The sequence below is a fragment of the Thalassophryne amazonica genome, chromosome 5 (assembly GCF_902500255.1).
Source record: "Thalassophryne amazonica chromosome 5, fThaAma1.1, whole genome shotgun sequence".
NCBI classification, from domain to species: Eukaryota; Metazoa; Chordata; class Actinopteri; order Batrachoidiformes; family Batrachoididae; genus Thalassophryne; species Thalassophryne amazonica.
In genome coordinates, this window is record NC_047107.1 from 81,779,958 (window position 1) to 81,793,083 (window position 13,126).

Below are 13,126 nucleotides of genomic sequence, written 5' to 3' on the forward strand. Positions count from 1 at the left end.
GGCAGATGCCCGAGCAGCCGGGAAAGCAGGCCGACTGGGTGACTGTGAGGAGGAAGCGTAGTTCTAAACAGAAGCCCCGTGTACACCGCCAACCCGTTCACATCTCTAACCGTTTTTCCCCACTCGACGACACACCCGCCGAGGATCAAACTCTGGTTATTGGCGACTCTGTTTTGAGAAATGTGAAGTTAGCGACACCAGCAACCATAGTCAATTGTCTTCCGGGGGCCAGAGCAGGCGACATTGAAGGAAATTTGAAACTGCTGGCTAAGGCTAAGCGTAAATTTGGTAAGATTGTAATTCACGTCGGCAGTAATGACACCCGGTTACGCCAATCGGAGGTCACTAAAATTAACATTAAATCGGTGTGTAACTTTGCAAAAACAGTGTCGGACTCTGTAGTTTTCGCTGGGCCCCTCCCCAATCAGACCGGGAGTGACATGTTTAGCCGCATGTTCTCCTTGAATTGCTGGCTGTCTGAGTGGTGTCCAAAAAATGAGGTGGGCTTCATAGATAATTGGCAAAGCTTCTGGGGAAAACCTGGTCTTGTTAGGAGAGACGGCATCCATCCCACTTTGGATGGAGCAGCTCTCATTTCTAGAAATCTGGACAATTTTCTTAAATCCTCCAAACCATGACTATCCAGGGTTGGGACCAGGAAGCAGAGTTGTAGTGTTACACACCTCTCTGCAGCTTCTCTCCCCCTGCCATCCCCTCATTACCCCATCCCCGTAGAGACGGTGCCTGCTCCCAGACTACCAATAACCAGCAAAAATCTATTTAAGCATAAAAATTCAAAAAGAAAAAATAATATAGCACCTTCAACTGCACCACAGACTAAAACAGTTAAATGTGGTCTATTAACCATTAGGTCTCTCTCTTCTAAGTCCCTGTTGGTAAATGATATAATAATTGATCAACATATTGATTTATTCTGCCTTACAGAAACCTGGTTACAGCAGGATGAATATGTTAGTTTAAATGAGTCAACACCCCCGAGTCACACTAACTGTCAGAATGCTCGTAGCACGGGCCGAGGCGGAGGATTAGCAGCAATCTTCCATTCCAGCTTATTAATTAATCAAAAACCCAGACAGAGCTTTAATTCATTTGAAAGCTTGACTCTTAGTCTTGTCCATCCAAATTGGAAGTCCCAAAAACCAGTTTTATTTGTTATTTTCTATCGTCCACCTGGTCGTTACTGTGAGTTTCTCTGTGAATTTTCAGACCTTTTGTCTGATTTAGTGCTTAGCTCAGATAAGATAATTATAGTGGGCGATTTTAACATCCACACAGATGCTGAGAATGACAGCCTCAACACTGCATTTAATCTATTATTAGACTCTATTGGCTTTGCTCAAAATGTAAATGAGTCCACCCACCACTTTAATCATATCTTAGATCTTGTTCTGACTTATGGTATGGAAATAGAAGACTTAACAGTATTCCCTGAAAACTCCCTTCTGTCTGATCATTTCTTAATAACATTTACATTTACTCTGATGGACTACCCAGCAGTGGGTAATAAGTTTCATTACACTAGAAGTCTTTCAGAAAGCGCTGTAACTAGGTTTAAGGATATGATTCCTTCTTTATGTTCTCTAATGCCATATACCAACCACGTGCAGAGTAGCTACCTAAACTCTGTAAGTGAGATAGAGTATCTCGTCAATAGTTTTACATCCTCATTGAAGACAACTTGGATGCTGTAGCTCCTCTGAAAAAGAGAGCTTTAAATCAGAAGGTGCCTGACTCCGTGGTATAACTCACAAACTTGTAGCTTAAAGCAGATAACCCGTAAGTTGGAGAGGAAATGGCGTCTCACTAATTTAGAAGATCTTCACTTAGCCTGGAAAAAGAGTCTGTTGCTCTAATAAAAAAGCCCTCCGTAAAGCTAGGACATCTTTCTACTCATCACTATTGAAGAAAATAAGAACAACCCCAGGTTCTTTTCAGCACTGTAGCCAGGCTGACAAAGAGTCAGAGCTCTAGTGAGCTGAGTATTCCATTAACTTTAACTAGTAATGACTTCATGACTTTCTTTGCTAACAAAATTTTAACTATTAGAGAAAAAAATGACTCATAACCAGCCCAAGACGTATCGTTATCTTTGGCTGCTTTCAGTGATGCCGGTTTTTGGTTAGACTCTTTCTCTCCGATTGTTCTGTCTGAGTTATTTTCATTAGTTACTTCATCCAAACCATCAACATGTTTATTAGACCCCATTCCTACCAGGCTGCTCAAGGAAGCCCTACCATTATTTAATGCTTCGATCTTAAATATGATCAATCTATCTTTGTTAGTTGGCTATGTACCACAGGCTTTTAAGGTGGCAGTATTAAACCATTACTTAAAAAGCCATCACTTGACCCAGCTATCTTAGCTAATTATAGGCCAATCTCCAACCTTCCTTTTCTCTCAAAAATTCTTGAAAGGGTAGTTGTAAAACAGCTAACTGATCATCTGCAGAGGAATGGTCTATTGGAAGAGTTTCAGTCAGGTTTTAGAATTCATCATAGTACAGAAACAGCATTAGTGAAGGTTACAAATGATCTTCTTATGGCCTCGGACAGTGGACTCATCTCTGTGCTTGTTCTGTTAGACCTCAGGCTGCTTTTGATACTGTTGACCATAAACTTTATTACAGAGATTAGAGCATGCCATAGGTATTAAAGCACTGCGTTGCGGTGGTTTGAATCATATTTGTCTAATAGATTACAATTTGTTCATGTAAATGGGGAATCTTCTTCACAGACTAAAGTTAATTATGGGAGTTCCACAAGGTTCTGTGCTAGGACCAATTTTATTCACTTTATACATGCTTCCCTTAGCAGTATTATTAGACGGTATTGCTTAAATTTTCATTGTTACGCAGATGATACCCAGCTTTATCTATCCCTGAAGCCAGAGGACACACACCAATTAGCTAAACTGCCGGATTGTCTTACAGACTAAAGACATGGATGACCTCTAATTTTCCTGCTTTTAAACTCAGATAAAACTGAAGTTATTGTACTTGGCCCCACAAATCTTAGAAACATGGTGTCTAACCAGATCCTTGCTCTGGATGGCATTACCCTGAGCTCTATCAATCAATCAATTTTTTTTTATATAGCGCCAAATCACAACAAACAGTTGCCCCAAGGCGCTTTATATTGTAAGGCAAGGCCATACAATAATTATGTAAAACCCCCAACGGTCAAAACGACCCCCTGTGAGCAAGCACTTGGCTACAGTGGGAAGGAAAAACTCCCTTTTAACAGGAAGAAACCTCCAGCCGAACCAGGCTCAGGGAGGGGCAGTCTTCTGCTGGGACTGGTTGGGGCTGAGGGAGAGAACCAGGGAAAAAGACATGCTGTGGGAGGGGAGCAGAGATCGATCACTAATGATTAAATGCAGAGTGGTGCATACAGAGCAAAAAAGAGAAAGAAACAGTGCATCATGGGAACCCCCCAGCAGTCTACGTCTATAGCAGCATAACTAAGGGATGGGTTCAGGGTCACCTGATCCAGCCCTAACTATAAGCTTTAGCAAAAAGGAAAGTTTTAAGCCTAATCTTAAAAGTAGAGAGGGTGTCTGTCTCCCTGATCTGAATTGGGAGCTGGTTCCACAGGAGAGGAGCCTGAAAGCTGAAGGCTCTGCCTCCCATTCTACTCTACAAACCCTAGGAACTACAAGTAAGCCTGCAGTCTGAGAGCGAAGCGCTCTATTGGGGTGATATGGTACTACGAGGTCCCTAAGATAAGATGGGACCTGATTATTCAAAACCTTATAAGTAAGAAGAAGAATTTTAAATTCTATTCTAGAATTAACAGGAAGCCAATGAAGACAGGCCAATATGGGTGAGATATGCTCTCTCCTTCTAGTCCCGTCAGTACTCTAGCTGCAGCATTTGAATTAACTGAAGGCTTTTAGGGAACTTTTAGGACAACCTGATAATAATGAATTACAATAGTCCAGCCTAGAGGAATAAATGCATGAATTAGTTTTTCAGCATCACTCTGAGACAAGACCTTTCTGATTTTAGAGATATTGCGTAAATGCAAAAAAGCAGTCCTACATATTGTTTAATATTGCGCTTTGAATGACATATCCTGATCAAAAATGACTCCAAGATTTCTCACAGTATTACTAGAGGTCAGGGTAATGCCATCCAGAGTAAGGATCTGGGTTAGACACCATGTTTCTAAGATTTGTGGGCCAAGTACAATAACTTCAGTTTTATCTGAGTTTAAAAGCAGGAAATTAGAGGTCATCCATGTCTTTATGTCTGTAAGACAATCCTGCAGTTTAGCTAATTGGTGTGTGTCCTCTGGCTTCATGGATAGATAAAGCTGGGTATCATCTTCGTAACAATGAAAAGTTAAGCAATACCGTCTAATAATACTGCCTAAGGGAAGCATATATAAAGTGAATAAAATTGGTCCTAGCACAGAACCTTGTGGAACTCCATAATTAACTTTAGTCTGTGAAGAAGATTCCCCATTTACATGACAAATTGTAATTTATTAGACAAATATGATTCAAACCACCGCAGCGCAGTGCCTTTAATACCTATGGCATGCTCTAATCTCTGTAATAAATTTTAATGGTCAACAGTATCAAAAGCAGCACTGAGGTCTAACAGAACAAGCACAGAGATGAGTCCACTGTCCGAGGCCATAAGAAGATCATTTGTAACCTTCACTAATGCTGTTTCTGTACTATGATGAATTCTAAAACCTGACTGAAACTCTTCAAATAGACCATTCCTCTGCAGATGATCAGTTAGCTGTTTTACAACTACCCTTTCAAGAATTTTTGAGAGAAAAGGAAGGTTGGAGATTGGCCTATAATTAGCTAAGATAGCTGGGTCAAGTGATGGCTTTTTAAGTAATGGTTAAATTACTGCCACCTTAAAAGCCTGTGGTACATAGCCAACTAACAAAGATAGATTGATCATATTTAAGATCGAAGCATTAAATAATGGTAGGGCTTCCTTGAGCAGCCTGGTAGGAATGGGGTCTAATAAACATGTTGATGGTTTGGATGAAGTAACTAATGAAAATAACTCAGACAGAACAATCGGAGAGAAAGAGTCTAACCAAATACCGGCATCACTGAAAGCAGCCAAAGATAACGATACGTCTTTGGGATGGTTATGAGTAATTTTTTCTCTAATAGTTAAAATTTTGTTAGCAAAGAAAGTCATGAAGTCATTACTAGTTAAAGTTAATGGAATACTCAGCTCAATAGAGCTCTGACTCTTTGTCAGCCTGGCTACAGTGCTGAAAAGAAACCTGGGGTTGTTCTTATTTTCTTCAATTAGTGATGAGTAGAAAGATGTCCTAGCTTTACGGAGGGCTTTTTTTATAGAGCAACAGACTCTTTTTCCAGGCTAAGTGAAGATCTTCTAAATTAGTGAGACGCCATTTCCTCTCCAACTTACGGGTTATCTGCTTTAAGCTACGAGTTTGTGAGTTATACCATGGAGTCAGACACTTCTGATTTAAAGCTCTCTTTTTCAGAGGAGCTACAGCATCCATAGTTGTCTTCAATGAGGATGTAAAACTATTGACGAGATACTCTATCTCCCTTACAGAGTTTAGGTAGCTACTCTGCACTGTGTTGTTATATGGCATTAGAGAACATAAAGAAGGAATCATATCCTTAAACCTAGTTACAGCGCTTTCTGAAAGACCTCTAGTGTAATGAAACTGCTGGTAGTCCATCAGAGTAAATGTAATGTTATTAAGAAATGATCAGACAGAAGGGAGTTTTCAGGGAATACTGTTAAGTGTATCTATTTCCATACCATAAGTCAGAACAAGATCTAAGATATGATTAAAGTGTGGGTGGACTCATTACTTTTGAGCAAAGCCAATAGAGTCTAATAATAGATTAAATGCAGTGTTGAGCTGTCATTCTCAGCATCTGTGTGGATGTTAAAATCACCCACTATAATTATCTTATCTGAGCTAAGCACTAAGTCAGACAAAAGGTCTGAAAATTCACAGAGAAACTCACAGTAACGACCAGGTGGACGATAGATAATAACAAATAAAGCCTGGTTTTTGGGACTTCCAATTTGGATGGACAAGACTAAGAGACAAGCTTTCAAATGAATTAAAGCTCTGTCTGGGTTTTGATTAATTAATAAGCTGGAATGGAAGATTGCTGCTAATCCTCCGCCCCGGCCCGTGCTACGAGCATTCTGACAGTTAGTGTGACTCGGGGGTGTTGACTCATTTAAACTAACATATTCATCCTGCTGTAACCAGGTTTCTGTTAGGCAGAATAAATCATATGTTGATCAATTATTATATCATTTACCAACAGGGACTTAGAAGAGAGAGACCTAATGTTTAATAGACCACATTTAACTGTTTTAGTCTGTGGTGCAGTTGAAGGTGCTATATTATTTTTTCTTTTTGAATTTTTATGCTTAAATAGATTTTTGCTGGTTATTGGTGGTCTGGGAGCAGGCACCGTCTCTACGGGGATGGGGTAATGAGGGATGGCAGGGGAGAGAAGCTGCAGAGAGGTGTGTAAGACTACAACTCTGCTTCCTGGTCCCAACCCTGGATAGTCACGGTTTGGAGGATTTAAGAAAATTGGCCAGATTTCTAGAAATGAGAGCTGCTCCATCCAAAGTGGGATGGATGCCGTCTCTCCTAACAAGACCAGGTTTTTCCCCAGAAGCTTGCCAATTATCTATGAAGCCCACCTCATTTTTTGGACACCACTCAGACAGCCAGCAATTCAAGGAGAACATGCGGCTAAACATGTCACTTCCCGGTCCGATTGGGGAGGGGCCCAGAGAAAACTACAGAGTCCGACATTGTTTTTGCAAAGTTACACAACCGATTTAATGTTAATTTTAGTGACCTCCGATTGGCGTAACCGGGTGTCATTACTGCCGACGTGAATTACAATCTTACCAAATTACGCTTAGCCTTAGCCTAGCAGTTTCAAATTTCCTTCAATGTCGCCTGCTCTGGCCCCCGGAAGACAATTGACAATGGTTGCTGGTGTCGCTAACTTCACATTTCTCAAAACAGAGTCGCCAATAACCAGAGTTTGATCCTCGGCGGGTGTGTCGCCGAGTGGGGAAAAACGGTTAGAGATGTGAACGGGTTGGCGGTGTACACGGGGCTTCTGTTTAGGGCTACGCTTCCTCCTCACAGTCACCCAGTCAGCCTGCTTTCCCGGCTGCTCGGGATCTGCAGGGGGGAACTAACGGCGGCTAAGCTACCTTGGTCCGCAACCGACTACAGGGGCCTGGCTAACTGTAGAATTTTCCACGGTGCGGAGCCGAGTCTCCAATTCGCCCAGCCTGGCCTCCAAAGCTACGAATAAGCTACACTTATTACAAGTACCGTTACTGCTAAAGGAGGCCGAGGAATAACTAAACATTTCACACCCAGAGCAGAAAAGTGCGGGAGAGACAGGAGAAGCTGCCATGCTAAATCGGCTAAGAGCTAGTAGCTACGCTAAGCTAGCGGATTCCTAAAAACACGCAAAGTGAATAATGTGTAAATAATTTAGAGGTGATTCAGCAGGAGTGCTTTAGTTAAGGCACGTAAAGATTACACTGGGAAACAAATCGTAATCTAGATAACTAGATCAATCTAACTGCGCAGATTAAACAGCTAACAGATACAGAAAAACACCGCTGTGCTCCGGAACAGGAAGTGATACAATACCGCAGTGAGAGCCATCCACCAGTAGAGGCAAGCCTAGTAATACTGTGACAAATCTTGGAGTCATTATTGATCAGGATATGTCATTCAAAGCGCATATTAAACAAATATGTAGGACTGCTTTTTTGCATTTACGCAATATCTCTAAAATCAGAAAGGTCTTGTCTCAGAGTGATGCTGAAAAACTAATTCATGCATTTATTTCCTCTAGGCTGGACTATTGTAATTCATTATTATCAGTTGTCCTAAAGTTCCCTAAAAAGCCTTCAGTTATTCAAAATGCTGCAGCTAGAGTACTGACGGGGACTAGAAGGAGAGAGCATATCTCACCCATATTGGCCTCTCTTCATTGGCTTCCTGTTAATTCTAGAATAGAATTTAAATTCTTCTTCTTACTTATAAGGTTTGAATAATCAGGTCCCATCTTATCTTAGGGACCTCGTAGTACCATATCACCCCAATAGAGCGCTTCGCTCTCAGACTGCAGGCTTACTTGTAGTTCCTAGGGTTTGTAAGAGTCGAATGGGAGGCAGAGCCTTCAGCTTTCAGGCTCCTCTCCTGTGGAACCAGCTCCCAATTCAGATCAGGGAGGACAGACACCCTCTCTACTTTAAGATTAGGCTTAAAACTTTCCTTTTTGCTAAAGCTTATAGTTAGGGCTGGATCAGGTGACCCTGAACCATCCCTTAGTTATGCTGCTATAGACGTAGACTGCTGGGGGGTTCCCATGATGCATTGTTTCTTTCTCTTTTTGCTCTGTATGCACCACTCTGCATTTAATCATTAGTGATCGATCTCTGCTCCCCTCCACAGCATGTCTTTTTCCTGGTTCTCGTCCCTCAGCCCCCAACCAGTCCCAGCAGAAGACTGCCCCTCCCTGAGCCTGGTTCTGCTGGAGGTTTTCTTCCTGTTAAAAGGGAGTTTTTCCTTCCCACTGTAGCCAAGTGCTTGCTCACAGGGGGTCGTTTTGACCGTTGGGGTTTTACATAATTATTGTATGGCCTTACCTTACAATATAAAGCGCCTTGGGGCAACTGTTTGTTGTGATTTGGCGCTATATAAAAAAATTGATTGATTGATTGATGTTGCCATTAATCGTAAGAGAATTATCAGGAACCATTTCACATGGTCAAGAATAATGTTCCGTGTTCAGCTCATTCACAGCGTGACAGAACTTTATGATGTGCTGTTACGCACTGCTTCTGCTGTGTCCACTTTGCTCTGTGCATGTGTGTTGCTCAGCCTGCGTCATATAGACCTAAAGATGGATGCACTGACGCACTTAGAATACACTACAGATCTATTTGGAGGTGAAAACAAGCAAAGGAAAAAAGAACAAGAATGGACCTATTAATTATTCCCAGCTTCAAGTGTGATGCACACAGGCATTCCTCACAAATGTACATATTTACAGTGAAGGAACTGTAAAAGTATTTGGCTCCTTGGTATTTCACACATTTTAATTTATTTATGCCATTTCAAATGCAAAAAGTAAATCAGGCTTCTCAATATAAAACATTTCTAAAATTATCTTTAAATTCAAACTCAAAGCAAATTTGTACCACTTGATATAAATTAAATTAACGGGTTGCATAAGTAATGGGCCCCTTTGGTATAATACCTGTAAATAATCAATTTTATTGCCAGTATTCTTCAGACAAGTCGGGATAGATATATAAACATTTTCAAGTTACTGAATATGTCTTGGACTTTACTTCTTTACTGACTCTTTATATCAGTTATGAAGAAATACAAACAGTATGGCACTCTATGGTCAGTCTGCATGGAGACAGTTCTCAAAAACTGAGTGAGTGTGCAAGAAAGCCACCAAGACACCCAGACATGTTTTGCGTTTTGTATCCCCAGTTATAAAGCTTCATGATTGAAGTGGTATAGACAAGGATTGTGTGAAATACCAAGTGGCTGAATACTTTTACAAGTCACTGTACTGAATCAATGTAATTGATGATGTTGACACTTTGTGAGTGTGAGTTTTTATTGTAACTTTATTTGGATGAAGGTGTTCCTACAAATGTGGCTTTTTTGAGTTTATTGTAGACATAATTTTTTTAAATTTCCCCTTACAGAAGCTTGTTACGTTATAAGGTGACATGCTGCTGTCTGTTCTTACCTCCGTCCTTTGTAGATTCCCAGAGCTGTTCCCATGTGTGATTTCTGGAAAAAGGAAGGGGTCCTGTCATGGACCACCACTGATGACCCATATCAGAGTGACTCTGACTGTGAAGACAGGAAACCACATGCAATACAAGGTATGGTGTCGCTATCTCTCATTTGCACGATGTAGATTCTGGGTTTAAGGACAGCAGTGGAGCTTATTTTAGCAGGGAACATGTTGCCCTTCCCGACATGGCATCCCAGGGGCCTCAAGATGATGTGCAAAAACAAGTGAATTACATGAAAAAGAACTTTGAAGTCATATTATCTCCATCACAGAAGCACCTGCAGGGATAAATCATGGAACTTAAATGGTAATTACTGTGATGTGTCATCTTTAAAATTGGTCTAATTTTCATGGCTTTTATTAAATTGGCATGACAAGCCACCTCCACTTATATCTGGAAAGACGGCTCATTATATTTAGCACTTTGTTAAATTTTATTCAAATCTTTATTAATGTGTATTTTTCATGACCACAATCCTACATTTAAGTACTGTTTCTTTTTGGTAAACAGTAAGTTAGCACTTTTAATTAATTCATTAATTAATTTTCTGAATCCACTTAATCCTATTAAGTGTCATGGGGGACTGATGCCTACTGCAGTCATTGGGAAAGATGCAGGGTAAACCCTGGACAGGCTAACAAGCACAATCAGTCAAACGTATAGGTATCAAGGTGTCTTTATTATCCTCAATGGGGCAATTTGTTGTGCAGCCAGCAGAGAGAACACATTCATACATACATAGACTTAAATATGACCTGAAAGTCAGCAGACAGTGGACAATAATACAACATAAAAACATGATACAATAAAAACAACATAACACAATAGTTAAAAACACTCACGTGATAGTGTTCATAAAACGTGTGACAGTAGGTAGGAAAGAGTTCTTTTATCTATTGGTCTTACACCCGTTGGACACAAATCTATGGCTAGACGGAAGCAGTTTAAACTTGGGTACAAGGGGTGACTGGGATCATCCAGGATCAACCACACCTTCTTAATGACTCTGTTTTTATATATGGATGGCACATCATTTAAAGTAACACCAGCAGTCTTGCTACACTCATTTGTAAGACAATGCAGACGTTTTTTTGTTTTTTAAAGTTAAAAACCCATACCAGCAGATAAAAGAAAATGTAAGAACAGATTCAATAAAACAAACAATAAAACAGCTTCAATAAACGCACTTATTTTCCTTTTCATGTGGCTAGCATACTGGCATAGTATAGTTCTATGCTTTTTACCCTTTTAATTCATTTATTAGGAAACGGAGTGTGCTGCGGCCCTCAACTTTACCTAAATTCTTGGTCTTTTAGGGAAGCTTAGGGCTAGTGGTCAGCGATCACCGTAGTATTTCCTGTTTTTCTTGTTGTTTAATGCTGACAAATTATACTGTATTTCTTGTCTTTTTGATGCCTGATTCTGTTTTTTTATTTCTCTCCGTTTAAGGTGCAGCTCCATCCAGACATGGGTGTCGTATTTCTGCTGGAGACCCTCCTGTCCTGTGCACCAACAGCATTTACTGTATATTCGTTTTGTGAATTTTTCTGTAATTTATGTCTGTAGCATGGCGCAAGCAGAGGGTCACCCCTTTGAGTCTGGTCTGCATGAGGTTTCTTAAAGGTTGGTAAGGTTAGACTTTACTTGTGTGAAGCGCCTTGAGGCAACTCTGTTGTGATTCGGCGCTATATAAATGAAAATAAATTGAAATTAAATTGAAAATTGAAGTGCTGTCCACATTAAAATGCCTGGGTTTGCGATAAAAATACGTGTTGGTGAGCTTTCTTACATACCTGGTCAATCTGATGCTCGAAGGTTAGTCTGTTGTCAATAACAGTCCCAAAGTATTTATAATTCTGTACAATTTCCACAACCAGACCATCAATAACTACAGGGGAGATGACATCCTGTTTTTTCCTAAAATCAATTATCATGTCTTTGGTCTTGTTCACATTGATGTCTGAAAAGGGCAAATCCTTATCACATCTAAACTCCACTTCACATATTGTAAATAAGATGCTCCTATTTTTTAATTCCAATCATGTTTATATATGCATATATACTTATATATGTATATATTTTATTTCTACTTCATTTTCTTATTTTATTGTATTGTTACAAGTATTATTATTATTGCTTATCTTTGCAAACGCTGTTTGATGCACATTTTCTTCCACTCGCACTCATCTTGTGTGTTTATTAAGAGGTGACGTAACATGAATTTCTCCACTGTGAGATCAATAAAGTCTTATCTTACACCATCTGAAAAATCTGGCACCACAGGGCCATGATTTTGGTCATCTGAATTTAAAAGATGCACAATGACAAAATCATCAGCAAATTTAACAATAAATCATTCTTGATGATGACTTTGCCACATGCTGGTATGCAGTGGAGAAAATAAGTATTTGATTCACTGTTGATTTTGCAAGTTTTCCCACCTACAGAGAATAGAGAGGTCTGTAAGTTTTATCGTAGGTACACATCAACTGTGAGAGACAGAATCTAAAAACAAAATCAACAAAATCACATTGTATGATTTTTAAATAATTAATTAGCAGTTTATTGCATGAAATAAGTATTTGATCCACTAGAAAAACAGACCTTAACATTTGGTACAAAAACATTTATTTGCAATTACAGAGGTCAGACATTTCCTGTAGTTGTTGACTAAGTTTGCACACTGCAGCAGGGATTTTGGTCCACTCCTCCATACAGATCTTCTCCAGATCTTTCAGGTTTGGAGTTTCAGCTCCCTCCAAAGATGTTCTATTGAGTTCAGGTCTGGAGACTGGCCAGGCCACTCCAGCACCTTGAAATGCTACTTACGGAGCCCCTTGTTAGTTGTCCTGGCTGTGTGTTTGGGGTCATTGACATGCTGAAGACCCAGCCACGACTCATCTTCAATGCTCTTACTGAGGGAAGGAGGTTGTTTGCCAAAATCTCACCATACATGATCCCATGCATCCTCCCTTCAATACGGTTGCAGTCCCCTGTCCCCTTTGCAGAAGAGCACCCCCAGAGTATGATGTTTCCACCCCCATGCTTCACGGTTGGGATGGTTTTCTTGGGGTTGTTCTCATCCTCTAAACATGGCAAGTGGAGTTGATTCCAAAAAGCTCTATTTTGGTCTCATCTGACCACATGACCTTCTCCCATGCCCCCTCTGGATCATCCAGATGGTCACTGGTGAACTTCAAACGTGCATGGAAATGGGCTGGTGTGAACAGTGGGACCTTGCTGCCCTGCAGGATTTTAAAC

At 40.4% G+C, this 13,126-nt stretch overlaps 1 protein-coding gene across 1 annotated transcript in view; it reads left to right on the plus strand.

Annotated features, from left to right (window-relative positions):
• Window positions 1-13,126, plus strand: part of gpat2 (glycerol-3-phosphate acyltransferase 2, mitochondrial) — a 174,329-nt gene that overhangs the window by 100,031 nt on the left and 61,172 nt on the right. Inside the window, exon 18 of the mRNA XM_034170671.1 lies at window positions 9,829-9,957. Within this exon, the coding sequence (XP_034026562.1) occupies window positions 9,829-9,957 (129 nt within the window). The remainder of the gene's footprint in view (window positions 1-9,828; window positions 9,958-13,126) is intronic.